The sequence below is a fragment of the Neomonachus schauinslandi genome, chromosome 13 (assembly GCF_002201575.2).
Source record: "Neomonachus schauinslandi chromosome 13, ASM220157v2, whole genome shotgun sequence".
NCBI lineage: Eukaryota > Metazoa > Chordata > Mammalia > Carnivora > Phocidae > Neomonachus > Neomonachus schauinslandi.
In genome coordinates this window covers 85,250,973-85,278,910 of record NC_058415.1, presented here as the reverse complement: position 1 = coordinate 85,278,910, position 27,938 = coordinate 85,250,973, and the positions used below count along the sequence as shown (strand labels likewise).

The 27,938-nt window shown below is 47.4% G+C and overlaps 1 protein-coding gene across 10 annotated transcripts in view; it reads right to left on the bottom strand.

Moving 5' to 3' along the window:
- RALGPS1 (Ral GEF with PH domain and SH3 binding motif 1) overlaps positions 1-27,938 on the bottom strand; it is a 222,733-nt gene that overhangs the window by 167,098 nt on the left and 27,697 nt on the right. For all 10 annotated transcript variants that reach the window (XM_021691186.1, XM_021691188.1, XM_021691187.1 and 7 more), the window contains exon 4: positions 7,585-7,668. In XM_021691186.1, coding sequence (XP_021546861.1) covers positions 7,585-7,668 — 84 coding nt within the window. The remainder of the gene's footprint in view (positions 1-7,584; positions 7,669-27,938) is intronic.

Below are 27,938 nucleotides of genomic sequence, written 5' to 3'. Positions count from 1 at the left end.
CGGCTGAGGAGAGTACAGGGATGTGTGGAGTTGAAAGGGAGGCAAAGGCATCTAAAATACAAAGAAAAATAGGGATATTCCAGAGTTAACAAAGCACCTTTACTGCTGCAACCAAATTTTTTCCCTTTCCTGAAATAGTCACTTTTCAACAAGAAAACAAGGAAAGAGTAACCGAGAATCAAAAATTTGCTTTTTATGTTAAGCAGGAATATTATAGAAAAAGTTTTTTCCGCGTAATTATCTGTGGTTGCCTCCAGGACATGCCTGGGTTTCCATAGAATCATTTTTTCCAAGGAATTGCCTAAAATTAAGTTCAGACTCAATCGTTTACTAGCCAGTCATGGAAGAAAGATTTTCTGGACACCAAATGATATGCCCATAAACCTCATATTTTAATACATGCACATTTTTATGCCATATAAACAAGTGTGATAGTTTATATGTATAATTTAATAGATTCCTCCGTGCCAAAAAAATCACACATATTTAAGGCATAATTATGGAGCATGGCAGAGTTGATAATGATCTCCAGCACACAGTGTGCAGAGGCTACTCCGGGTCAGTTCAATTCAACAGACTTTCATGCAGCCTGTTCTGTGTGCAGGCTCTGGGCACTGTGAGTCCAGACCCTATCAGCCCTTGCCTGATACGGAGGTGACCAAAGGAGGAGGCAGGATCCTCTAGAAATCACGTGGCAATCCTGGACATGAAAGAAGTTCAACCGAAGCAGACTGGAACATGGGGGAGGTAATGACAGAGGAAGGCCCACTGGAAGAGGTAAACCTTGAAAAATGGGTAGACTTCCAGCAGGTAAAGACAGGATTGGGATATGGCAGTATACACCACAACTGGGGAGGGCTGAGCGAACCGACGGGTCTGGTGTTGCAGGTGCTCTGTGGGATCAGGGCAGAGGGGGAATCAAAGCTGGGAAGGGCACTGAAGGCCAGATGGTGGGGGTCTGGAACACCAAGGTGACAAGAAGGTCCTTAGGTGCTATTCTACATGGGGAGACTTCCAGAGGTTTCCGAGCAGAGAAGTGACAGAGCTTTCTGTAGGGGCGGGGACACCCATCAGGAAGCTGATGCAGTGGTCCAAGTGACAGGCGGGAGGCCTGAGCTAGGGCCATGCTGAAGGAGATGGAGAGAAGGGGCAGATAATTCTTCCCCATTTATTTTTGCAGGTAGAATCAGCAAAGTTTCAAACATTTTTAATTCTCTTTTCTAACTACAAAATTTAAGAGAAGCTTAATGCAGAAAACAAGGGACACAGAGATAGGCACAAAAGGCAGAAATCATTTGCACCCTCATTCTCGTATACAGACTACCATGACAGACATTGTGGTTTCTGTCCTTCTACTCTCTTTTCCATACACAGAACATACATCTGTCTTTTTCAACTAAGTTGGTATATATTCATCATATTATCACAAGAATTTTTATAAGTGACTAAATATTCCTCTACAACATAACGTTTAGCAGCTGCCAAATATTCCATCTTAGGGATGTACCATCATTGAGTGACCTCCTATCGTTGGATAGCTTATTTCTAATTACTTTGTTGTACTAAACAATGCTGTGGTGAGCACCTTTATACATATATATTTATTCATTTTTAATTAAGGTCTTAGAATAAATTCCAGTAAGGTGGAATGAATAAAAGTATGCGTACTGTTTTTTCAAAAGTATATATTAAAAAATTGGCCTCCGAAAGGTCTATTTGTTTATCCATCAACAAGTTTGAATTGATCCATGTCTTCATGCACTGGCAAGTACCAGTTATTACAATTCTTTTTTTAACTAACCTAATGGACAAAATAATGTCTCATTGTTTCTATTTTGCATTTCTTTCATAACTATTCAATTAACATCTTTTTTGTACTTTTTTTTCAGTTTTTTGTTACAAATATTTATGGGCCATTTGTACTCTCTGCCTTGTGAATTACCTCCCCAGGCCCTTACCCATCCTTCTCTTTTTTTTTTTCTTACCCATCTTTCTAATGGGACATCTGTCCCCTTCCTATTGATAAGTAAAAGTTCTTTGTGTAGTAAAGAAAATACATTAACCCTTTGTGGGCCATATACTGTACCAAGAATGTAGAGAAACTGGTACTCTTATACACTACTTGCAGGGGGGTACAAATTCATAGGACCATTTGGAAGAGCAACTTAAATATACCTTTCAAGATGTTAAACTTACATTCTCCCTAGAATTTTTATCTTATGAAAACACAGAAATTTGGAGGAACTCATCTACAAGGATTCAACAAAGCACTGTTTTATAAAGAAAAAGAATAGGGGAAAAAATGCCCATCAATAGGAAACTGGTTACATAAATAATGGTATCACCTCAGACTTTGAAAAGAAGTCGCTATGGAAGGAAGTGAGCTGTTGGAATTATTACATAGGAAGTTTGTCTATTCTTCCCCATTTATTTTTGCAATCATTTATTTATATCAGAAAGGACTCATGGATATTTATTTTATACTTTGGGTTATAACCCAACACAATGCTATTTATTTTGTTGCTTAAATTGCTCTTTGGCCACTGAAAGCTCTTTCAGTTGGCTCTTGTGTTCCTTTGACCTACCCCTAGCATTGTTTTGGTTGGTTGGTTGGTTTAAGCACTTCCTTATTTTCTGGTACCACTACAGGCTCATCAAGATGCTACTGCCCCAGTATTAAACCAGCCATTTCTCCAAGGAGCCTTGGTTCCTTTGATTAGAGAATGGTATTAGAAACCAAGATTTGGGTGCCAGGTGTGCTTATTACTACAGGGCTGTCACTGTTTCTATGTCGTCTTGGCTGGTAGCAAGGTAATGTATGCGTGTGTGTGTGTGTGTGTGTGTGTACTAACACATGTGCATATACATATCTATAAATATTTCTATATGTAACCATCTGTATGTATCTGTATCAAAATAAATATGAGTTCATATCGATGTCTTAGCCTTCTACCCTTGCTTGTCTGTAACTTTCCACTCCAACAGTGAAAAACCTGGGTCCTATCATCTGCCATCCTTTTCCTTAATTGTTCAATTCCAGTATTCATGTATAATGGCTTCAGAATTGTTACCCAATCCCCCAGGGAAGCAACTACATCAACTAGAGTACAGAGCATATATACAGTTCCTTTTGTCTTTAGTCTTACAGGTTCCATTCATTTCCAAAGTTACTTAGGTCAGCACCTTTTCCCCTCACCTACCTCAGTGATGTTGTTCACACACTTATAACTCGTTTGGATTTTTTGGTTATGTTCTGCATTCCACTCTAGGATTCCTTTATTTCTGCAATACATTTTTTAAATTCGCATATACTAAAGTTTGCTCTTGGTGCTGTAAAGTTCTATGGGTTTTCACAAATGCATAGTGTCATGTATCCAATGACACTGTGTATCATACAGCATCATACAGAATAGTTTCACCACCCTAAGAAATCCTCTGTGCTTCACCTACTTAACACTCTCCCCTTCTTAAACCTCTGGCAACCACTGATGGATCTGTTTATCATCTCTATAGTTTCACCTTTTACAAAAATGTTTTTACATTCCCCAGAATGTTTTTAAAAAGCTAGGGGTGGGGGAAGGATGGGGGAAGGTGGAGGTAATCATACATATGTCACTTTTTCAGACTGGTTTCTTTCACTTAGTAATAAGCATTTAAGATTCATCCATGTCAGGGCGCCTGGGTGGCTCAGTCGTTAAGCGTCTGCCTTCGGCTCAGGTCATGATCTCGGGGTCCTGGGATCGAGCCCCGCATCGGGATCCCTGCTCCGCGGGAAGCCTGCTTCTCCCTCTCCCACTCCCCCTGCTTGTGTTTCCTCTCTCGCTGTGTCTCTCTCTGTCAAATAAATAAATCTTAAAAAAAAAAAAAAGATTCATCCATGTCTTTATACGGTTTGAGGGCTTATTCTTTTTTTTTTATTGATGAATACTCTTCCACTGTATGGATTTACCAATTTGTCTATCCATTCACCTATTGAAGGACATCTTAGTTACTTTCAGTATTTGACAATGCTGAATAAAGCTGCTATAAACGTGAGCGTGTGCACGTGTGTGTTTATGTGTAGACATAAGATTTCAAAGAAGCTGGATAAATATCTAGGAGTGTAACTGCTGGACTGTACCATTTTGCATTCCCACCAGCAATGAATGAGAGTTTATGTTGCCCCAGATAGTTGCACCTGGTACCATCATTGTTTGTTTGATTTTAGCCATTCTAACAGGTGCACAGTGTTTTGCATTTCCCCAATGACAAATGATGTTGAGCATCTTTTCATCTTTATTGCTATTTGTACTTCCTTGGTGAGGTGTCTAGATATTTTGCCCATTTTTTTTTTTTTAAAGATTTTATTTATTTGAGAGAGAGAGAGCACATGAGAGGGGGGAGGGTCAGAGGGAGAAGCAGGCTCCCTGCTGAGCCGGGAGCCTGATGTGGGACTCGATCCCGGGACTCCAGGATCATGACCTGAGCCGAAGGCAGTCGCTTAACCAACTGAGCCACCCAGGCGCCCTTGCCCATTTTTTAACTGAGCTGTTTTCTTACTGTTGAGTTTTAAGAGTCTATTTTGGATACAATTCTTATATCAGATATGTGTTTTGCAAGTATTTCCCCAGGCTGTGTTTCATCTTTTAATTTTCTTACCAGCATCTTTTGCAGAGTAGAAATTTCTAATTTTAATGAAGTCCAACTTATCAGTTTTTTCTTTCACGGATTGTGTTTTTGGTGTTACATCTAATAACTCATCACCAAAGATCGTGTAGATTTTCTTCCACGTTTTCTCCTAAAAGTTTTATAGTTTTGTCTTCTACATTTAGGTTTATGATCCATTCTGAGTTAATTTTTTTTTTTTTTAAGATTTTATTTATTTATTTGAGAGAGAGAATGAGAGGGGGGAGGGTCAGAGAGAGAGGCAGGCTCCCTGCTCAGGGAGGGTCAGAGAGAGAGGCAGACTCCCTGCTGAGCAGGGAGCCCGACGTGGGACTCGATCCCGGGACTCCAGGATCATGACCCGAGCCGAAGGCAGTCGCCCAACCAACTGAGCCACCCAGGCGCCCCATTCTGAGTTAATTTTTATGAAAGATCTATTGTCTGTGTCTAGGTCCATTTTTTTACATACATAAAAAATGTTCCAATTGTTCCAGTAGCATTTTGTCAAAGAAATTACTCTTCTTCCACTGGGACAGGTTCATATATATGTATATATAGTTAAATTCTCAAAAGAACAACACATGATCCAAAAAAGGCTGAGCACTTCTGTGTTCTACGGTGAACTCCTTGGTGCTGAGATACAAGCCTGGCCCATAACACACACTCAGTGAACTTGGCTGGCTCCTTCCATCCCTCTATGAGGAATATGAACAAATCCCAAGGGACTCAGATCCCACAGAGGAGCAGGCAAGCCCACCAAGTCTGACCAGGACGCTGGCCACTGGGTTTCTGGTTTGGCCACAAGAAGCTTCAAATCTGCTAGCAACCTCTTTCCAATCAGCTGATCTTCATGTTCCCTCTTATTTTCCCCCAAAATGTTGGATGTTTACTACATGGCAGACACTGCGCTAAGAGTTCTTCATATACCATTTCACTGAATCTCCACACCAACTCTGCAAGGTGAGTCATATTATTATTCCCACTTACAGATAAGGAAACTGAGGCTCAGAAAGGTAACTGACCTGCTTTCCTTATCGAGAGTCTGATGGGGAACCTTGTTCTCACATAAAAAAGTCTGCCAGGAAGGGATGCCAATCAGTTCATCTCAGAGAAAGCAGCCCCAGTGGCTGATGAGAGCTGGCTGGTGGCCAGTTTTCAAAATAGAGCTACGAGGGCTGTGTCCAGAAGCCGCTCACTCTGAATAGCTGACAGGCTGGCAGTAAGACCATTTCTCAAAGCGTTCTGTTTGGGAAAATGCACCTTCAATTCTGGCTCACTTCACCCACTTGGTCTGATCTGGACACAATGCAACCATTCGCAGAACAAGCTGCACCACCCTTTGCCAAGCTGACCTGGCCTCCGCGTGCAAGGCAGATTACATCAGAGAGCCCAGCAGCCCTCCTCCAGGAGCTCTGTGGCTGGTCAGAGGTGGGACTGAGCTGGCTCCCAGTCAAATAGTTTTGCGAAGGAAACTATGAATCCTCTGATAGCGTGTGCACATCTGTTTTATTTTTTAAAGCCTAAGCTTGGTTGAAAAGGGAGATTTTTGAAAAGAAAGGAAAAAGAAACAAAAGGCTTCAGAACTTCTCTTTTCAAAACAAACAAGTATATACAGCCCCTACTCCGGGTGCATCTAGACCCTTCTTAGTTCCTATTATAACAACAATAATGCTAACTCCAGTCTTGATCCTCAGATGGAAAGCTGGTTCCTCTCTGAGGCTCTCCTCATCCTTGGGTGCTAGCCGAGGCTGGGGAAGCCTGGGGAGGGCTGGGCAGTGGTGATGCATAGGGCCCGGCATTTCTGAGCAGGGAGGCCCAGCTTCAGGGACGGCCCAAAGGAAACCCAGGCCCATCACCCCGAGGTCCAGTCATGCACACTACACAATCTCTAATCTACTATCCTCATTTGAAACCAGAAAAACAAGAATAAAGAAGATAAGCTGTCAATAGCACCATTTGGGGGTTTGGCCCACCCAAAGGGGGTCTTACAGGGTAGCTTACCAGCAAAGATCACATTCTGGCAGATCGGCTAAGCAGCCAGAAGCCCACTGCCCTTAGCTGGCCCAAGCCCCCATCATCCTTCCCTTAAGTGGGGGTGCAAATCTTCATACCTGGAGCAAAGGTTCTGGTTGGAGCAAGTCAGTGTGCAGTAATATGTATGAGGCTAGTGGCCTGGCCATCAGGCCCTCAAAGAAATTCAATTCAACGAGTGTTTTCTGAGCATCTCATTCATTCATTCCACATATATTTACTGAGGGTCTATTGTACACCTGACACCACGCAAGGTGGCGGGAGGTGCAGTGGTGAACGAGACAGAGCCCGCAGACTGGCGTGGAAGGTGAAGGCAGAAGAGTTCTACAGAGTGAGCACAGATGAGCAAAGGGCCACATGGAGACAGAAGCACAGGGTGCAGTGAGGGAATGTCTGACAGCGAAGACCTCATACAGGCTGGGAATTCATGGAAAGCTCCCCACAGAAGTGACATTCAGGCTGATCAGACTGGGAGCTGAACAGGGAAGAAGAATTCTGAGCTGAGAGTACAGCACATCTGGGGGCCTGACGGGACAGAGATATGGTGCATCAGGGAACAGAAAGAAGGCTGACCAGAATGGCTAAAGCCCGTGGAACAGGGGAAGGGACAAGAGATGGGGCGAGAGGGGTGGACAGAAACCAGACCCACTGTGCAGGACCTTGCAGGGCAATTAAGGGGCTCCAGCCTTAGCTTGGGTGAAATTGGAAGCCCATGAAGTGATTTAAACCCAGGAAAGATGTGTTCAGTTCCACCTGCTGTGAAAAAGGACTGTGCAGGCAAAAGGACTGATGGGCGGGGTGGTTCAGGAAGAGAGGTTTGGACCTGGGCCAGGTGCCTGGGATTGAACCCTGGCAGGGTGCCCAGCCAACAGGGGACGAGATTGCTACCTGCTCAGGCACACCGCTTACCTGGTTAAACCTCCGGGTAAAGGCCACAACGTTGGGGGCGAGACTATGTTTCTCCTTCTTACTCCATCCACAGCTGGCAAGTTCCTAGGAAGCACAGAGTCAATTTCAACAGTGATTCTTCCTAATCGGGATGCAAAACACACCAGGGGCATCTAATTGGAATGCAGACATGGACAGGGAAAAGGGCTGAAGCCCTGGCCATCCTTTTCTTCACCACGGTGGGTGAGGGTTCTCCTCCTCTGGAGAGAAGGGCTGGATCTGAAGATGGAGGTGCGGCCCCGGGCCCCCTCACCCCTGAGGTGAGGATGGGAAGTGGGATACTTTTCTCCATAACCCCAGCCACATTTCTCAGGACTTCTGTTCCAAAATATCCTTAACAGCAAACTGCCGGTCTGCCAGCTCCCTTGGGACCAGAATTCCCTTCTGAAAGCAAACTAAGAGAGGGCATGTGTTAGCTAGCTGGATTTATCCCCCCAGGTGAACTTAAAGTTAAAATATGGCTAAAGGATCTCAGAGCTCATTGGCCAGTCCTCTATTCCTGGAATCAGAGAATATCCTGGCCCAAGCCCACTGCAGTCAGAGAAGCTTCTGGAACTACCTCACATGGCTTTCCGAAGTCGGCCCCTCCTCTATCTCGTACAAGCAACAGGGGAGCAGAAGGAGAGGTTGTCTTTAACGTCTTCTTTTCTAGCAGGTTTCATGTTACAACCTGAATCATCAAATTACCTAAATTTTACCTATCAGTGAGGCTGGTTCCTACCCAGGGGAGCTAACAGGAACACTCTACCAGGATGACTTGGGGTGCATAAGAGAACCAGGGAAAACCCATTACCCATTGCCCAGCATGCTCAGCTTGTGGCTTGGGAGCCCTGGCAAAGAATGGAAGAAAAGAGGCAGATTAAAGTTCTCTACTTCTGAGTTACAAGCCCTCCTTTTAATTCATATCAGGCCTTGCTATTATTAACATTTTTTTTGCCACACATCTGGAACTTTAATAAGATCGTTAGTGAGAGCCAGCTGCCCACCAGCTGGAACGGGGGTCCACTAGGAAGTCAGGGAGGGCAGTGGGAGTGGCCAGAGACAAAACCTGTTGGCTGAGCAGCTGTGCCCAAAGTGCTATACCCTTCGAATGCTTCTCGGGACCCAACTATAAGCCACAGACAGGCGGGCACTGTGTGAAGCCTGGCTGGAGGCAATGGACAGCTCAGGATACAAGAGCCGATGGCCTGGACCTGAGAGCGCCCGGCCCCCAAGCCAGGGCTATGCACGCAGCTCCTCCTCCGGCTGCCTCCCTTCTGCAAATGCACCATTCTCCTCCCGGTCACCCACACGGGAAACACGACCATCCCTGACCCTTCAGTGCAGACCCCAATAGCCATGACAAGGCTGCTAACTAGTGCTGCCATTCAGCAAGAGCCTCCGCATGCCTCCTGTCATCTCGCGCCACTCTCACCGCCTCTGTTTAGCAAAGAGGAAGGGTTCAGGATTCATCCTCTTGAAGGAAAACCTTGACCCTATTTCTTTTCAAAAGTAAGCGTGAACCTCTTTGAGATGTAGGATTTACCTGTTTACCATGATTCTTCCCATTCTGAAAATGTGTATTCGACCTGCCTCAGTTACACTGACTTCTCCCCTTTAGAACATATGCAAATGTGTATCACTGCCCTTTCCAAGTTTAATTGCGAGAACAAGAGCCTCCTTCCTCTGTGGATCCCAAAACCAGTCCTGGAAAGCTATGGGTTAAAATCAGATAGAAAAGAGAATTCATAAACCTGGCAATCAAGGCCTGGGGCATGGTTGTTGTCCAGTTTCTGGTTGATAGTTGCTCCTTCTGTTTTATTCCCGAATTCTTTAATAAACAGCAAAAGTTATATACATGTATGTGTGTGCATGCGTGCACACATTTTAATTACATGTACACATTTAATTAAGAGTCTATAATCTTATTTATTATTAGACAGACCCAGCCCCATCCTGGCCTCCACACACCAGCTGCGTGATCTTCTGGGACACCATCTTCTCAGAATCTCAATTTTCACATCTTTTTTTTTTTTTAAGATTTTATTTATTTATTTATTTATTTATTTATTAAAAGATTTTATTTATTTGACAGAGACAGAGAGCAGCAACACAAGCAGGGGGAGTGGGAGAGGGAGAAGCAGGCTTCCCACTGAGCAGGGAGCCCAATGTGGGACTCGATCCCAGGACCCTGGGATCATGACCTGAGCCGAAGGCAGCCACTTAATGACTGAGCCACCAGGCGCCCCTCAATTTTCACATCTTAAAATGGGTATGACACCTTATTTATCTATGAAGCTCAACATGACGATTAAATGAGATTAAGACATGCAGAGCACATAGCACAGAACAAGTACTCAGTAAAGTTTATCTCCCTTCCCCTCCCAAGGGTCCCATTGCTGTCAGACTCAGCGAGAGCTCCAAACACCCTCTTCTTTCCCCCACACCATGCTCTCATTGGGATCTTAAATTATTAACAAAATCTATTACTGTTTCTCTCTCACTTTGCTGATGTCATGCACGCAGGAACCAAAGCAAGAACTCAATACACCTGCCCTCCATTTATTTGATTGGAACATTTCTAAGACCCTGATTCATAAATTGTTTGTACACTTCTTAGGTTTTGACAATTCCCTAAAGAACCTTTTATACTGAGAGACATATAACATTAAAAATTAAAGCCTCAACAGAGTAAAACATTATGTTTGAGGGGTTCTTTGATGAAATGGATGGAGCAAAGGCCTTGAGAGCCAAAAGACCCTGCTCTGAATCCCAGCCCAGCCATGTAATTCCTAGGTGACCCCAGGCAAGTTAACCTCTGCCGGAGCTGGTTTTGTCACTGATGAAACAGGGACACTGAAATCAATTCCACAGACTGGTGGCAGAACTGAAAGAGGTAGAGCGTGGCAGAGGAGGTGACATGTAGGGCCCAGGTTTGGCTCACAGCAGATGGCAAGCAGCATGTGTTGAATGAATGGAGTATGAATGTTCCTCAGTGTTGAAATCTCCCAAATTCAGGGCAGAAAGATTTATCAGGATGTCAAAAGAAATAAGACCATTCTATCTGCACTAAAACAAGTCCTGGGCCCAACCTCCTTGGCCCTCTTCTTCTTCTGTGTTTGGCCTTATAGGATTACAAGAGATTCCATCTGTGTGAAGTGGGTTTGGAAAATGTGAAGTAATAGAACAAAACTCTTCCAGTCACTAATGCCTAAAAAAGGTCTATGCTATGGAACCGATCTGAGTGTAATTAAGTTAAAACTGACCAGAGGAGACAGGGCTGGTTCTAGAAGGAGACAAGGGGCTGGGCTGAGACTGGTGGCCCCGCATCCCTGGTGAGCCACTCAGCAGGCCCTGGGATGCCACATGCCTCCTCCCAAGGGCGCCGGGGCCCTGATCTCGCCCAGTCTGTCCTTGGCTCTGAGTTCTCTGCTGAGGTCAACTGGATGTGAAAGAAGAGTACGAGCCTGCAGTCCTTTGCCAGCTTCCTCCGGGGCCTCTCCTCTGTCATGTGGATGCTCCCTGGCTTCCTCAGGGACAAAATAGAAGCTGTGAGAAGAAAACTTTCTGCCACCAAATGGCAAATTCAACTGTGTCCTCTCCCTTCCTCAGCTTCAATGGAAGAGAGACCCTTTCCTCTGGGGGGTCTGCTCTCCTCCTGGGCACTGGGTCCCATCCCCTCCCCTGCCCAGAAGCCTGCACCTTCACCCCCTTCCTCTCCATGAAGAATAGTGATAGGATGATAACAACAACAAGGACAGTTATGATGAAGGACATCTTTTGCAGGCCTCCAGCTCCTCCGGCTCCATCTTTTTCTTCTCCTTCCCAGTGAATTTCCTCAAGGGGCTGTCAGTACCACTTCGCTCTCCACCTCCTTCCCTGCCCCTACTCCACTGACACTGCTCTGTCCTCTCCGGGTGACAGCCTCCTGGCCGGGCAGCCGCCCCCTGCTTCCCGCTCCCTGTCCTTGCCCTTCAGCACTGTGGTCTCTTGTTGTCTTCTCGCATCTCATGACCACCATTCCCAGTCCTTTTTTCTGGTTGCTTTTTTCTGTTCTGGCACTTTCCCCCACTTCCACTTAAATCTGTGCACGGTCTTCTTCTGTACAGCTCCATGTCCATACTCCTCCACGGAAACCCACATCCACTGCCTGGGTTTCTCTCCTGAGCCCCAGGCCAGGATATTCAGCCACCTCCTGGCCACACCCTTGTTGGTACCCCACAGGATCCTCAACGTCAGTGGGCCCAGAACCCAAAGGAGCCTGACCAGCTGCCTCAAATAAAACAATGTAACGGCATGAGAGCCATTTAGACACTCGTTCTGACAGTTGAAGGAGAATGTTTATTACAAAGAAACTGGGAAAAAATTTCTAACCGATACAAAAACAACTTTTTCTTAATGCAAGCATTCCTAGGTGACAGCAAGGGTCAACACTGCTTTCAGTGCCCCTTGCAAGCTTCTTGGGGCCACGCTGCCAGGAACACCTCCACAAGCTGCCAGCTTTGTGCATAGGGGTTTGGGAGTCAGACTGTGTCTGGGGTCAGTGAGGTAAGGCCCTGAAAGAAGAGACCTGGAGAGCAGGACAAGTCCTCCCTGAAGGCCCCACAGGATCTAGGCCACAGGAAGTTGGTGCCAACACATGGTCCTTCCACACATGTGCTTGATTCTGACTGCAATCTTTTCCAAATCACGTTCCTAAAACATGTCCTCATTGAACATGCATCACTTTAAGGAAAGGTCACTAAATCTGACTTCACAGAGTACCACCAGGCCACCACCCGCCAAGGGCCCCACATTACTATTTTGCTCCCTCCTCCACCCTCCACGATTCTCTCCATTCCTCCCATTCTAATATCCGGAACAATCTTCAGAAGAATTGGTGGGACAATCACACTTAGTCAAAGGAGCTCTAAAAACATCCCAGTGGGGGATGACCCACCGAGGCAGTCAGGGGGTACAGTGCCAGTTTCGGGGTAGGGGGTGGGGTCTGACCAAGGAGTAAGGCATTTTAGGGCCTAGACTCTGGTGACACGGTTAAGAACAGGCAAATAACAGAGTGACTGCCATGTCCTTCAGGGACTATCAGGCCTTATCACCCTTAAGGAAGCCATAGTAGCCAAGGTGTGTGACATCCACATGCTCCTGGTGTGGAAGTGGGGGTTCTGGGGCCGAAGGTAGGAATGACAGATCCTCCATAGGGACCTCCCACCTGAAACCCAGCAGCGAGGCTGGCTCTGGTCTCAGGAGTGAACTGGGAGGGCACAGGGTCGAAAAGAGAGAGACCACGGACCCAGCAGTTAAGGAGTCAGAGGGACTGGGGCTGACCTGCAACCAATTGGCTCTGGGATCCTGGGCAAGTCACTTCCACTCCCAGGGCCTGGCCCTGCTCATCTGAAAACTGCAATGATACCGCCTCTCTCACAGAGTAATTATAAGAGTAAATGAGATGGTATTTGTTCACTGCTTAGCACACTGTCTGATACATTGTAAGTACTTTCAATGTGTATCTTAAATAAATAAAATAATGCTCAGGGAAAAGGGCAGCATAGAGCAGGTGGGAGCAGGGGCAGATGACCCAGGCCAGGAGACATCCTGGAGTCTGATGGGGATGACTGAGAGCAGTCCCTGAGCAGTAGGACTCCCAACTATGCCCGGGATGAGGGCCAAGGCCCAGCTAGAGAAGCAAAAAAAGCAAGATTTACTGACTACCAACTTTGTGCCAGGAACTGTGCTAACACTTGGCACGTGCCATCTCATGTCATCCTCACAGGACCCTCAAAGCAGGTGCGACTGCTATGACCTCCAGTTTCTAAATGAAAAGCCACATAACAAGTAGGTGAATTAATTTGCCCGGGCCACACCCGCAGTCGGTGATATCGGTAGCGTAAGCCTGTCCTCCCCAAAGCCAGGACAGAGCTGCAGGCCTCACGGGGGACTACTCCAGCAGGCTCCCAGCCTCGAGGAGAAGTGGGCGGTATGAAGGATCAGACCAAAGCAGAGGCTGGGCTGAGAACAGCAAGGTGGCCAATGTGGCTGGAGCGGAGCAGTGGGAGGAGAGGTGGTGACAAAGGAAGCAGGTTGGGGGGTGGGAGGCCAGGTCATAGCCCAGCCTGGAGGGCAAGTAAGGAATGGATTTTATTTTATCAAGTGGGGTGGGAAGGCAATGGAGGGACTGGGCAGAGGTAGCTCCCAGAGCCTCACGCACATATTAGGTTTTATTGCCCTGATGACATGAGCAAGAGAGTGGCAGAGTGGACGTAAACCCATCGAGTGCTCTTCTGCTAGACTAGAGTCTAGTCTGTACTATAATCTCATACACGGGGTATAGTGTTCTCCCGGGAGGGCAATTCCACTTTAGTAATTTGAAATAAACTCCTGCAAGGGACTATGTGTCTATGGAGATGGGAGGGAGGCAGGGCCCCAGGAGAAATGAACATGAGGGCCTCCAGAAGGCCTCAGAACCCTGGCTGGACAAATCACAAGAGGAGGAAAGAATCACTGGAGACAAATGGGCACCTTCTTTGGCATCAGAGTATGTGTCTGGGGGGCAGAGATCATTGAATGAGTACAAGTAATTCATCTTTCTCAGCTTTCAGTCCAACTAATTTCTATAGAATAAAAACTCACAAGCACCACTGTTTCATCAACTCCTCAAACCACCGTCTGCTTAGGACACATGTAGATTAAGGGTCATGAAGACAATGCAAATTTCCCAAAACATTCCCTATCCAGCCCCAGTACTGTGTGGCTGTGCACAATTAGAACCAGCTGTCAACGAAGCCAACGGCAACCCTGTGAACAGTCCCCCATCCATGTGACAGAGAAAAGGCCCCAGTGAACAGAATGGAGAGCAACTACCGGCAGCTCAGCTCACCCGGATTCCCAAGCCCGATACAAGGCCCACGGGGCCACCGGTTCCTTTTCCACTCTTACGCTAGGGGCTGTGCTCGATTCCCTTTCTCCATATTCTTGGGAAATGCTTTTTCCAAGTAATAGCATTCAGATGTTGGCTTTTAGAAAACAATACACTTTGGCTTTTTTGATTAGGGACCCAGTAAATGTTCATGACAGAAAACCTGGACAACACAGAAAGTCCATAGAAGAAAATGTAAACTATCCATTAACCTAAAACCCAGAGAAAACTAAAGTTTACACTTGGTCAATAATAAGGACAATAAGAACAACTAATATTTGCTGAGTGCTTACTAAGTGCCACGTACGTCAATTACTGTCCATCTGCTTGTCCACTGCTCAGTGAATCCTCACAAGCAGCCCAGGAGGTAAGTACTGTTACTGCCCCATTTTGCAGATGAAGAAAGGGAAACCTAGTTGGAAATGTTAAGCAATTTGCTCAAATCCTCATATATGGTCAGTGTGAGAGGCAAGACTCAAACCCAAGTCTGTCAGTCTCACAAGCCTGGACGCTGAGCCACAGAACACCTCTGCCTGCAGGGCGGTGGCCACGGCCCACACACAGCGCAGGACCACACACATGTGCACACACGCTTGCTTGCTCCCTCGAAAACCGAGCTTCTGCCATGTCTGTGGCTCCACAGCCTGCTGTTGTCCTCACTACACTTGCTCACATCTCCCGTCCCTCCTTTTGCAGAGTTCCTGCGACAGGCACTACACCTCCTAGAAACAAGTCATCCTCATTGTCCCTTGTGGGTTTCCCTCTGAGTTCTAGAAGGAAATTTTAGCTTGTCCTTTCACTCTGCTTTGGTTTTCCGCAACATCTCATCTGCTGCTCAGACTGTTTTCAGTCTGAATTCGGGAATCACATTTTTCGGCACAATCGAATCCTTCCCATTCTTGATCTTCACATGCCACAGGGTCACCCTGAACACTGCTGGGAACACAAAATGAAATTTCTGGAAGTACCTCCTTCACGGGAAGACACAGGTTCGGACCTAGACTTCGCACTGCCTTCCATTTATTGGCCAACTAAAACTTTTCTAGGTCTGGTGAGTATGCTAAACACCACGTCGGAAACTGGAAAAGTTAACTCAGAGGTTCCAGGGCCACATGATTTTACCAGTGAGTCCTCTCAGACTTTTAAAGAACACCTAATTCGGGGCGCCTGGGTGGCTCAGTTGGTTAAGCGACTGCCTTCGGCTCAGGTCATGATCCCAGGGTCCTGGGATCGAGCCCCACATCGGGCTCCCGGCTCAGCGGAAAGCCTGCTTCTCCTTCTCCCACTCCCCCTGCTTGTGTTCTCTCTCTTACTCTCTCTCTCTCTCTGTCAAATAAATAAATAAAATCTTTAAAAAAAAGAACACCTAATTCTTATGCTAAATAATTTATTCCAGAGCACAAAAAGTAATGGGAAGAAGCCCCAAACCCTGATACCTAACAAATACGGAACAAGGGGGAAAAGAATGACCCCATATGACCTGGCAGGTCTGTCTAAGAAATACAAGAATAAGCTAATATTTTGAAGATCATTAACATAATAGCAGCATATCAATAAATCAAAGAAAAAAATGTGATACAATTCTCTCAGATATTGAAAGGTAATTAGCAAAATGCAACATTCCATTTGAGATTTAAAAAGAAAAAAAAAACAGGGGCGCCTGGGTGGCTCAGTCGGTTAAGCAGCTCAGGGTCATGATCTCAGGGTCGTGAGATGGAGCTCTGCGTCAGGCTCCGTGCTGGGCACAAAGTCCACTTGAGATTCTCTCTCTCCCTCTCCCTCTGCCCCTCCCCCCACTCACACGCACTTCCTCTCTTCCTCTCTCTCAAATAAATAAATAAATCTCTAAAAAGAAAAAAGTCGAACTTCTTAGAAGCTTAGTAATATGTATCTCAAGCCAACAGCCACCATTATAGTGAAGAGAAGAGAAAGACCGCTGGAATTTGAGTTACAATGAGAAACAACAGGTGGTACATGGAGGTTCTTTGTCTGAATCACAGAACAACAAAAGATGATTTGAGTGGCTTTCTTCATTCTCATCAGGATGGTACGTTCATTACCTACGATGGACCTTCAGGCATTAAGCTTGACTTTCTCATGGATCCCTGGTTGAGGAAGGCCCAGCACTGGTCAACAGAAATATCACACAAACCATGTATTTTAAACGTTCTAATGGCCACATTAAAGGCGGGGGGGGGGGGGGGGGGGGGGGGGGGGGGGAGGGAATGGGTGAAATTAATTTAACTATTTATTTTATTTAACTCAATATATGCAAAATACTATCGTTCTGACCTGCAATCAATATAAAATATGACAAATTAGTGATGAGATAGTTTGATTCTTTTAGTGTACTAAGTCTTTGAAATCTGGTTTTTTACACTTTGGACTAGCCACATTTCAAGTGCCAAGAGCCACGTGCAGCCACCATTTTGGACAACAGAGTTCTCACCAATGTACAAAGGCACGACATTAAAACATAAGGTATACTGGGGTGCCTGGGTGACTCAATCAGTTAAGTATTTCAGCTCAGGTCATGATCTCAGGGTCATGAGATCGAGCCCCGTGTCAGGCTCCACGCTGAGCCTGGAGCCTGCTTGAGATTCTCTCTCTCCCTCTGCCCCTCCCCACCCCCACGCTGCTCGCTCGTTCTTTCTCTCTCTGTCTCAAAAAAAAATAAAATATAAGGTATACTCATTGAAAAGGAGGGGTCAGGGCAGGAGAATGGAAGACAAGCCAAGAAGCCCCATCAGTGGGGCCAGGATGAGGTGGGGAGCCAAGACAAGTCAGCTCAGAACCACAGAGCAAGGTCAGCCCAGGACAAGCAGGAAGACTGAGGGGTGATGAACCTGCACATGACTGACCCAGGTTCTTTATGTCCCCATTACATAAGGTCTGTCCCCACCTCCACTCGCTGTCCCCCCAAAGGGAGCTGGAGCTTGTCACTAAGAGGTTAGGTAGGTCCAGCCACAGCTGTTAGAAGGACTCGGGTTACAGATGGAATGACATAAACTCAAAAAGGATGGAAAAAGACACATGCAGTTCACATGGGCAATGTCATGTTTTTATGGGGACTCCCTAAGTCAGGAGTGCTGGGTTCTAACCTCAGCTGTGCCTGAGCCCCCTTGGAGACTCTGGGCCAGTCCTATCCTCTGTGGGGGCTTGGTTTCCTGTCTGTAAAATCCAGTGGCACCGGATGGTCTGTAAGTTCCTCCCAGTTCTCCCATTCTATGAGCAAAGAGAAGTAGAGGCCACATGTCTGGCTTTATATAAAAACACTATTAAGTAAGACCTGCCTCTGGAGACTGTGTGACTGCAGCGGTTTTCCTTCTCCAAGTGTCTTGAGGGGGTGTGAAGAGGCTGAGTCTGAGAGGCAGCTATGAAGGGGTAGGAGGCTCTAGGCCCCACAGGGACGGAGTGGACATGACAATGTGGTGAGGCAGGAGATAGGAAACAGCTGTGGGGGAAGCGGGCTGGGGGCAGATGGGGGCTCATGAGCAGAAAAAAACAGAAATGACCAGTGCAAACTCAGGTTCCAGAAAGACAGAAGGGGAGAGGGAAAAGGGAGGGGAGGGGAGGAGAGGAAGAAGCAGAGGAAGAAGGAAAGAAAAGAGGGAAAAGACAGAAAAAGGCATTCCAAAGCACAAGGGTTCAACTGCAGGCCGTCTCTGGAGGTGGAGTGCGGCGGGCGAGAGGTGCACCCAGGCGGAGCAGGGAGGAAGAGACGGACCTCGAGCTGTGCGGGGCAGGACAAGAACTCAGGAGAGGGAGAAACAAATGGGTAGCACACATGAAGCATCCCACACGTTTTCCATGCTCCTGACAAAAGGCAGGTCTCTGAAGATCTACACGTTAGGAGCACTCACGACTGGCTGGTCGGACATGGAGGAAGCAACCCTGGCCACCTAACACCTAGGACCCATCTGGGGAGGCTGAGACCCAAATCGTGTGGCCCCGACTCTCACCAGACAGGAAGAGAACACAGTGGGAACACACAGATAACCAACAACTGGCTCATGGCTCCTCCTCATTTTGCAAGGCAAGCAGGGTCCTTCCAGACAAGCTCAGTCCTGTTCCCAGCCTGAGAATAACAGAAATAAAACAGCAATAACAATGGTAGTGAACAGCCTGTTGTGTGTGTGTGTGCCAGGCACTAGGCTAAATGCTTTTCTTAGAGCGTGTCCCATAATCCTGCACGATGGCATCTGGTGGGGGAGGCTACTGTAGATGGCATCTGTTGGGAAGGGCTATTATTTTTTAATTCATCTCTACATTCGTGCTGGGCTTGAATTCATGATCCCGAGATCAAGAGTTGCACGCTCCACCAACTCAGGCAGCCAGGTGCCCTGGAAGGGCTTTTATTGCCCCCAGTTTACACATGAGGAAAAATGAGACTCAGAGAGGGTAACTAACTTGTCCAAGGTCACACAGTAAATAAACAACAAAACTGCGATTCAGATCGGGTCTGCATGACTCCAAAACCCAGACACTTAACCACCATACTCTAAGCCTGGCCAAGCATTGTTACCACGATCTTCCCCTAACATTTTGAATAATACTGACTGAGGGTCTACAAAGTAGATGGCACCATGGGGCGTTACAACATGAAAAAGACAGGGAGGGAAGAGAACTAACTAGCAGGTACTGCCTGTTTCCTACTTCCTAGGTAGTGTACAATGTACTTTTATCTACTTTATTTTGTTTAACCTCAAAGCCAGACCACGAAGTAACATTTTTTAATGTTCTCCAGGCAGCGTTTAACCAGGTACACTTGAATATAAGACAAATTTCTTCGCAAAACAAAATATTTTTATATGCTTAGAATTTTCTATGCCCCCTTTTTTCAGACAGCAATAGAAGCAGCTCCTTACTAGCACCCTATCAAGAAGACAATATTTTGAGCTCTGCAGAATTGTGCGATTTTTTTTGGTCATTACTAATTTCATGTATATTTTTCTTTTTTTATTACTGTAGCTGACATATAACGTGATATTAGTTTCAGGTGTATAACACAGGGATGGACAATTCTACACATTCTACACGTTACTCAAGTACACATTACTACGGTAAGGGTAGTCACCATCTGTCACCATACAATGTTATTACAATATTACTGACTATATTCCCTTTGCTATACTTATAGTTTTTACTACTCCATTTTATAGATAAACCATCTGAGGCTCACAGAGATGAAATAATTTATGTAAGTTCATCTAGATAGCAAACAGCAGACACCAGAGCCTGAGCTTTTAATACAAAAAGGTCCCAGAGGGAGACTGAGGTATGAGCTAAGATAACCAGACAGGGACAGGGGCTGGATAGGCTTCATTCGAAAAAAAGGCTGATGGGGGTGGGGGAGGCTACTGTAGAAAATGATGAGCCTGGAGGTGGCACAGGAGCCCGAGGCTGTCCCGGCCCTCAGGATATCCCCCGCCCAGCTCCCTGTGGCGCCAGGCTGACGGCAGAAGGGGCCAAGGGTGAGTGTTCTATCATTTGAGATTTTTTTTTCAAACCATCACACTGAAATAGTCTTTTCTCCCCCACCCACGGTAACTTGCTTTTTGATCACAGCAGCTTGAAGCCCCTGGACAGAGCAGGATTTCGGGAAACAAACCAAGACTTTGATAAATCCCAGCAAGGCGACACAGTGCGATGTGTTACAGCAGTGCTGGGCTGTTCTGACATTCCAGCCGTCTGATGTTGACCACAGACGGTTGCTGCACAAGGAGACCGGGAGGAACGGCTCTTTCAGAAACGCTGTTTCCTCTCCTGAAAGGCTAAAAGGAAAAACCAACCTTTCAAATGTTTGATCTATACAGGGATACTTATTCAAATTAAGTGTGAGGAAACCTTTCAGACACTAGAGCCACAAGCAAGCCTCTGATGGCATGAAACCACCTTTTTATAAGACGGGAGTGAGACCGTGGCTTCGGACAGCTTCTCGACACTGTCCCCAGTCCCCATCTAATCAGTAATACCCAGCCAGTTTCACCCAATGCCTCCTCTGTGCCAGGCACCGTGCAAGGCTTGGGGACAGAGCGTTGAACAGGCATTTGCCTTCCAGTAGAGAGGACAGACATTGATTATGAACGTGTTACAAGGCACCTAAGAACAAGATCAGAGTGCGACCACAGTGTACCAGGAGCTGGCTTAGCTGACGAGCAGGGACTGACACTGAGTCAGTAACAGAGAGGACTATCATGGAGGGCAGCGTACCCAGCAGAGAATAGCAGGTGCACAGGCCTGGCGGTAAATCCGGGCACCAGGGCGGAAGCCAAAGCAGGTCTGAAGCAGAGGAGTGGGTGGGGAGGGCTGGGAGGAGGGCTGGGAAGGGACGAGCCGGGTCTCACATGGCCTGTACTCCCATCTTACAGACGTGGGACTGATCCTAAGGGGAAACCAGTGGAAGTTTCTGAAGAAGTTCAGTGATGTGGAAGAGGTTTGAAAACTGCAGGGTGGGCAGTAGAGTAGGATGGGGCAGACATGGGTATAGAGCTGTCCTCCGAACTGAGGAGGTGGCGGCAAGAGGGCAGCCCGAAGCTGGGAGGCAGCACTGGGGAGAGGTGGAAGGTGGGGAGACGGGTGCAGGGGCTGACTAGGAGCAGAGAATGTGAGAGAGAGGGAAGTCGCCCATGACAGCGCCACGGTTCTGGCCTGACTGGGTCAGGACAACAGCAGGGTTCCAGGGAAAGAATCAAAGGTCTAGTTTGGGGCATGCTGTGGCTAAAGGGTCTACCGGACTTTGGTTGCTGCTTATTCAGCTTCTTGAAGGAAGCACAGCTCTGCCAGCCTACTGACCAAGTCCCAAGAACCCTGGGCATGGCATTCAAAGCCTCCATACTGGGGCCCCCTCCCGCTAGTCTAACTTTCTACATGCCCTTCCCCTCTCCTTCACTCTAGCCAAGCTAACCTGCTATGGTCCCTGCACGTAGTCACTTTCTTCCCAATGGCTTTACCTGTGTTCAAGCTGCTCCTTCTCCATGGAATGCCCTTTCTCCTGATCTTGTGTCCAAATCCTACCAATTCCTGCAGGCCACGAATAAAGAGGACCCCCTCCAGGATGCTTTGCCCACTGCCCCAGCTACAAGTGTTGGCTCCCCTCCCAGACAGCACTTAGTCTATCCCCTTCAGTGTGGCCCTTACCATTACTTATAGAAATTCCCTACCTTTCCCATTAGACCAGGGACTCCTCATTCATCCTGCGGTCCCTGAGGACACCAGGCAGGGAGCCTCACGTGCGGTAAGTTCTAGAAAACTGAACAATAAGCATGGAGCCCACTAGGCCCAAGCAGGCCCCAGGGACGCCTCAGCCAGCCACAGGAAGGTTGTTTGGAAGAACGTCTCTTCTGATGACATTCAAATCTACAACCCCACCTCAGACCTCAGACACGTGGCTCCCTTGCACAGCAGCTTTCCTCCAGACACCACGCAGACTCAGCACTGCCGCTGGGCCTGCCCGGTCCTGCTCTGGCCACCTCCACGTCAGAGAGCAGCAGCCTGGCACCTCCCACAGCCTCACCATCACCTCCAGGGGTCACCTGGGGTCTGAAATGGACCGTGGGGACGCTGCAGCAGGGGCTGGCCAAGAGGAGAGAAGGGCAGCTGAGGAGCAGGGCTGTGCCCTGCAAAGTGGGGCAGGGCTGGGGAGGGACAGTGCGAATCTGCCGCACAGGGATGGGCCCGGGCATAACATTTTGAGAGCTTGCCCTCTCCAAAAAGTTTATCCGCAATGCAGAGGGGAGGAAAAGGAAAAAAAACAAGAGATCACAGCTCATTTTATGAGTAGGTTTTATCCAAGAACCTCATATTTTCCACTGAAGGAAAAGTCGATCTACATCTAAACTTTCAAGACCTACACTCAAGAGCAAGAAACAATCTTCAGCCATAAATTAAAAGCTTGCTTTAAACTCCCACTTCCCCAGAGAGTTGGGGCTTCGCAGCCCTCCATGCCCCAGCAGTTGGGCCCTGCCTGTCCGCCCGTCTAGTCAAAAGGCAAACAACACAGGCTATTTGTAATGACAGGCAAACACTAATGAATTTCGGAGCACGTCTGGTGCTTGCATTTATGGATCATAAAATCATCTGGCTTCTTCTCCTCCCGTGCTGACATGCCAATGAGGCAATCCCGAGTATTTACAGGCAGGAAGGGGCTGCCAGGACCACTCTTTGAGAGGGAGGCTAGGGGTTGAGGGGGATGGCTTGTTAACCTTCCCTTTACATACAAACCCATTTTTATGCTCTTACAATCACAGCCTAAACCTTGGCATGCAAAATCCCATTAAACGGTATTTATTTTTTTTATATCTTGGGGTGGAAAAGAGAGTCAGCCTAACTGTCTCAATTGCCTAAGGTACAAACCCAGTCAGAAGTTACCAAAATGGCTTTTTAAATACCAGCTAGATATAAAGAAAGGATTTAAAATGCAATTAGATTTTTCCAGTTAAACATATAATTTGTCTAATACACCCTACTAAATTCTAAGTGTCTAGAGGAAAGGTACTTCCATAAAACACAGGCTTTCAGTCTAGGACCACCACACACAGGCTCAGCCACCAGGGCAGACCCCCTCATTGCCCAGCTAAGGCGGGGCCCCGTCCCAGCCACACTGCCATGACCACCCGGGGAGGAAGGGACCACGGTGGCTCTGGGACTCCTTCCATCCAGAGGAGGTCTAGGGGAGGCTCTACGGAACCCAGGTGGCCCTGACTGGAGGCCGACCCTCATTTCTCGAGGAGGCACACATCAGAGACCACAACAGGAGTTCTAAAGTGCAGAATGAGCTCCTGTGGCTCTTTCTTGACCCCAAATAGCTATGTGAAGCTCACTTCCTAATGGCCAAGTGTCCCCACATCTGACCTAAGCTGTGTCCAAGCAAAGTCTGTCTAAACATGGATAATTCAGAGCCATTAATTTGTAGGAGCCATCACTCATTCAACCAATGCCTCCCCAGGCCCCGCCCCCCCTTCTCTGTTCAGAAACCTGCACAATATGAACATGAAAGGCACTGACAGGAACAGACTGGTCAGAACCAGAAGGCCCCCAAGAAACAAATGACATATTAGGACAAGGGGACACCGAAAGACACTGGTTCCCCATGACTCGCATTTTGGGGGGTGTCTGCCCAGCTCTTGACCATTCTGGGAACTGCAACTTGTCCTCAACCCCATCACAGGCATATCACCTCCAGTGATATAAACCTGACCCCCACTGGGCCATTAATAATTCCTTATGTATGGATTCGGAATCTAGAAGGAGGGAAAGAGAAAAATGTCAGTATCTAGGGCTCAGGAGCCCTGGGCAGCCATGTTGTTGTTGTTGACCCAGTCCTCCTTGCTGGTAGGGAAGGGTCAGAGGAAGCCAGTGGAAGCCCCGAGAAAAAGAAAGGAGGAAGGGCAGAGAAGATGAAAGACTAGACTCTGACCAGACTTCCAGGCCCAGAGTCCAGCTTCTCTCCACTTCCAGGTTCCATGAGACACCCCTGGAGGCTTACAGCAAATTCCCCTTTTGTCAAGCTGGCTTGAGCTGTGTTCTGCTACTTGAAACTAAAAACATCCTGACTTACCTGGCCTCCCCCTGTTCTGTTCTCAGCCCATCAGCCTGGATGGTCTCAATGAAGAAAGGGGCAAGGAAGGGATGGGAAGGCCTGATGGAGGCCAAGGCTTGGACAGCCCTTCTCTCAGGGACACCAATCAAACAGGAGTCTGGGGACCTCCTTAGGAGAGTCAGGACTCAGGAAGCATAGACCAGGGACATGACTTCTGAGAGATTCTAGAATCTGCTGACACTCCCGATGTACAGTTTTGCTTTCCTGCTTCCCTCTAGAGGGGTTAGCAGTTAAATTTCAACAAAATCAGGGCTGTGGGCTAATCTTTCAGAGAATGGGAAGGGTGGAGGTTAAGTGAGTATCTTGTCCCACAGGCACCCTGGGGGACTTTTGCTCTAGGGTATGAAGGTTTCAAGAAGGGAAAGCTAGCCTGAACCCTGAGGCTCAGGGACTCAGAGAAGTGAAGTGAACTGCATGAGGCTACCCAGCAGCAAGTGAAAAGGCCAAGGTTACAACCTAGGTAGGCTATGTACCAAAGTCCATGCTCCCAACCCAACTCCTTCAGTAGATTTCGCCTGCCAACTCTTCTCTCCCTAGGGCCTTGGGCAAAGAATTTAAGACCATCAAGAAAATAATAATAATGAAGTTGGACCTCTTCCCCTAACCCCCACCAGAGAGACTATTTACAACACAATCATCAATGAAGGGTGGTCCTGCTGGATGGGGGCGGGGGCTGCTCCGTCCTGCTGAGTGCCTTGGTGGATTTGAGAATGCACACTGGGCTGTATGTGCTGGGGGATCTGAACTGTTCTGCACAGGGAAGGAAGATGGGTGGTCCTGAGAGAGGAATGCAGAGCGGGGAAAGCCAGAAGAGGCCGAGATCAGGTAAGCGGCCCACAATGATGGCACAGCCAGTGGGTGTTTTAGAAATAGTGGTGCCTACAAGGCTTGTTAAAGCCATTGGAGTGGCTCCCAAGGTTCCCTTTCCATGAGTCTCCATGGCTCCCTAGCACTTGTGTGGCAGACTCTTCGGGAGAACTTGCAGGAGTTGCCCCATCACGGTGGTCCAGCATAGAACTGGTGTATGTGACAGAAGTTAAGCCTCTAGTAACTTGCATGGAGAGAAAGCTCTGGCCTTCCTAAATCCATAGAACTGGAATTCAAGATTCAAGACCAGTTCCTATCCATGTCAGAGAGACATCTGTGTGATGATGATGACAACAACAATGGAGGAAGAAGAAAAAGAGGAAGAGAAGGAACACCAACAGCAACCCTGTACTGAGCACTGATTATGTCCCAGCCAGAGTGCTAAGGAAGGATTTCAATGCATTATCACACAAACCCTCCCAGGAACCCTATGGAGTGGGTACTGTTGTCATCTCTATTTCGCAGATGAGATAATGAAGGTTTAGAGATGTTAAGGAACCTGCCCAAATTCACACAGCTGGTTTGTGGTGGAGGCAGGATCTCAAATTCAGCTGCATGAACCCTAACTCATGCTGCTAACCAGTATGCCACAGAGGGTCCCCCAAGATACGGTGCTTGAGCCCTGACTCCTCCCTTTCCTTTCTGGAGGGTTCCTTTCCAAGATGTTCCTCTCCACTCGGCATCTCCCCATCCAGCTGCTCTGATGATCACCAGGGCCACTTCTCTCAAGGCTGCCCGTTCAGGGGTTTTGCTTTCCCAACTTCCAAGGACACTTTGGCCTCTAATGAGTCTCCAGTGGCATGACAGCCCCTGAGACCCATTCATTAGCCTAGGGGTCCTCCCATAGACAGAGCCGGGTCAGCAGCCCCTAGGAACCTAGAATTCTGTAAGAGGGCATGCAGATTAGGTCCACAGAATAGCCCCAACTTGCACCTTCTGGCGCTGGGCACCTCAGATTCAACACGCACAAAACCACATTCTCCAAGTGCCCCACCACCCCCATCATCTGCTTGACTCCTGGCCACTTGGTTGCTCGGGCCTCTCTGCACATGACCCAGCCCCGCACAGCATTTCTTTCAGGCCTCTGTCCTCCCTGTCTTGCTCTCTCACCTAAGGCCTTGGTACCTATTGCTCCCTCTGCCAGAGATATTCCTTCTCCTCCCCTTCACCTGACCAACTCCACATCATTGCTCAGGTCTTGGCTCATAGATCATTTGTCCAGACAAGCTTTCCTGAACCCCCTCTGCCACCCTAAACCAAGTCGGCTGCCCCTTCTGTGTGTTCCTGTGGCACATGTAACACCCCGACAGTGGCCCTTACTAGTCCTTACTGACATGCTTATTGAACAGGCTGTTTTCCCTCCCTAGACTACAAACACTGTGCAGGGGTAGCACCTAAGGATCGAATGTGTTCACTTTTGTATGTCCAGCTCGCAAGTAAGGACCTGGCCATAGCAGGCACTGAGTAACTAATTGCAGACTGAATGGGAGGTACCCTCTATCAACTGGCAGGAAGTCAAGTGATTTGAAAAACTGAGTTTCCCAGACAGTGGAGGTTCAACTCTTTAAGCACAGCAACTTTTTATTCAGTGAGTCAATGAAAATGTACTGAACAAATACTGTGTGCCCAGCACTGTGCCCAGCATTTGAGAGACAAAGACATCGGGTGTGATCATGCCCCTGAGTTTCAGAGTCTTTGGAACCTAAGGAAAGCTATGGGCTCCCTCCCCAGTAAAATGTGAGTAACACAATCGTGAAATTTTGTACACAATGTATCTAAACATTAAATCTCAATGGAAAAATCTTTTCAGAGATTATTTCTCTCTGACTTTTTCTTTTTTTATTTAAGGTTTTATTTATTTATTTGAGAGAGAGAGGGAGAGCACAGAAGGAGAGTGAGAGGGAGAAGCAGACTCCCCACTGAGCCGAGAGCCCAACACGGGGCTCGATCCCAGGACCCTGAGACCATGACCTGAGCTGAAGGCAGACGCTGAACCAACCGAGCCACCTAAGCGTCCCTCTCTGATTTTTTCAAGCAAAAATAAAAAAGTAATACCAACAACCTGAAAAGAATCAAAAGAAATTCAAACTGTGTCAAAAGGGCAAACAAGAGCCACAATGTGGCCCCTGCCACAGCCCGGCATAAGAGAGGCAGTTACCAAGGGCTGACATGTGGATCCTTGACCCCAGCACCTGGCTCTACCCCTGATCAGCCCTATGACTCTGGGGACATCGATTAATCTCTCTGGCCTCAGTCTTCTCATTTGAAAATGCAGATAATAAAAGTGCCTACCTTATAAAATCATTGTGGATATTCAGTGGTTCAGTTTATGTAAAATTATTAGAACAGCAACTGACACAGAGTAAGCTTTCAAAAAATATAGGTAAAATTAATATTACTGAACTTTGCAAAGTTAATAATGTAAAGCATTCCTTGACATCCAACACACATGATGCTCCTCGACACATAACACGTTGACATCCAGTCAACTTTACTTTTTGTTTACCAACAGCTGCTAAGAACCCTGACTCCCAAAGGAAGGCAGTGGCCCACCAGACCATCACTCCCAAAGCCCACTGATGAGAGTCACCAAGTATCAGATGTTGAGCACTAGCACCATTCTCCACGAGTTTTCCAGCTGAATCAATGCCCCATCATTTTCTCTTCTCTCGAGCCACTGAGGAAAGCAATATAAAGGTCTCCTTCACTGATGGGTTGTCCCCAAGGAAGGACTACGTCCATACTCCCTCTGCATGTTTGGCTGAGCAGCCGAAGCCTTCCAAAGAGAAGGGCACCGCTTCCAGGTGTCTCCAGATTTCTGCTGCTGAGGGCTTACCATGCCTCTGCCACTCCCAGGCTGCACAAACATTTCTTCCAGCAGCAGAAAGTTTACAGACTTGCCCAGCCCAGTCTCCTCTTCTAGAGGGCAGCATGGCCAAAACCGCCCATTTTTCA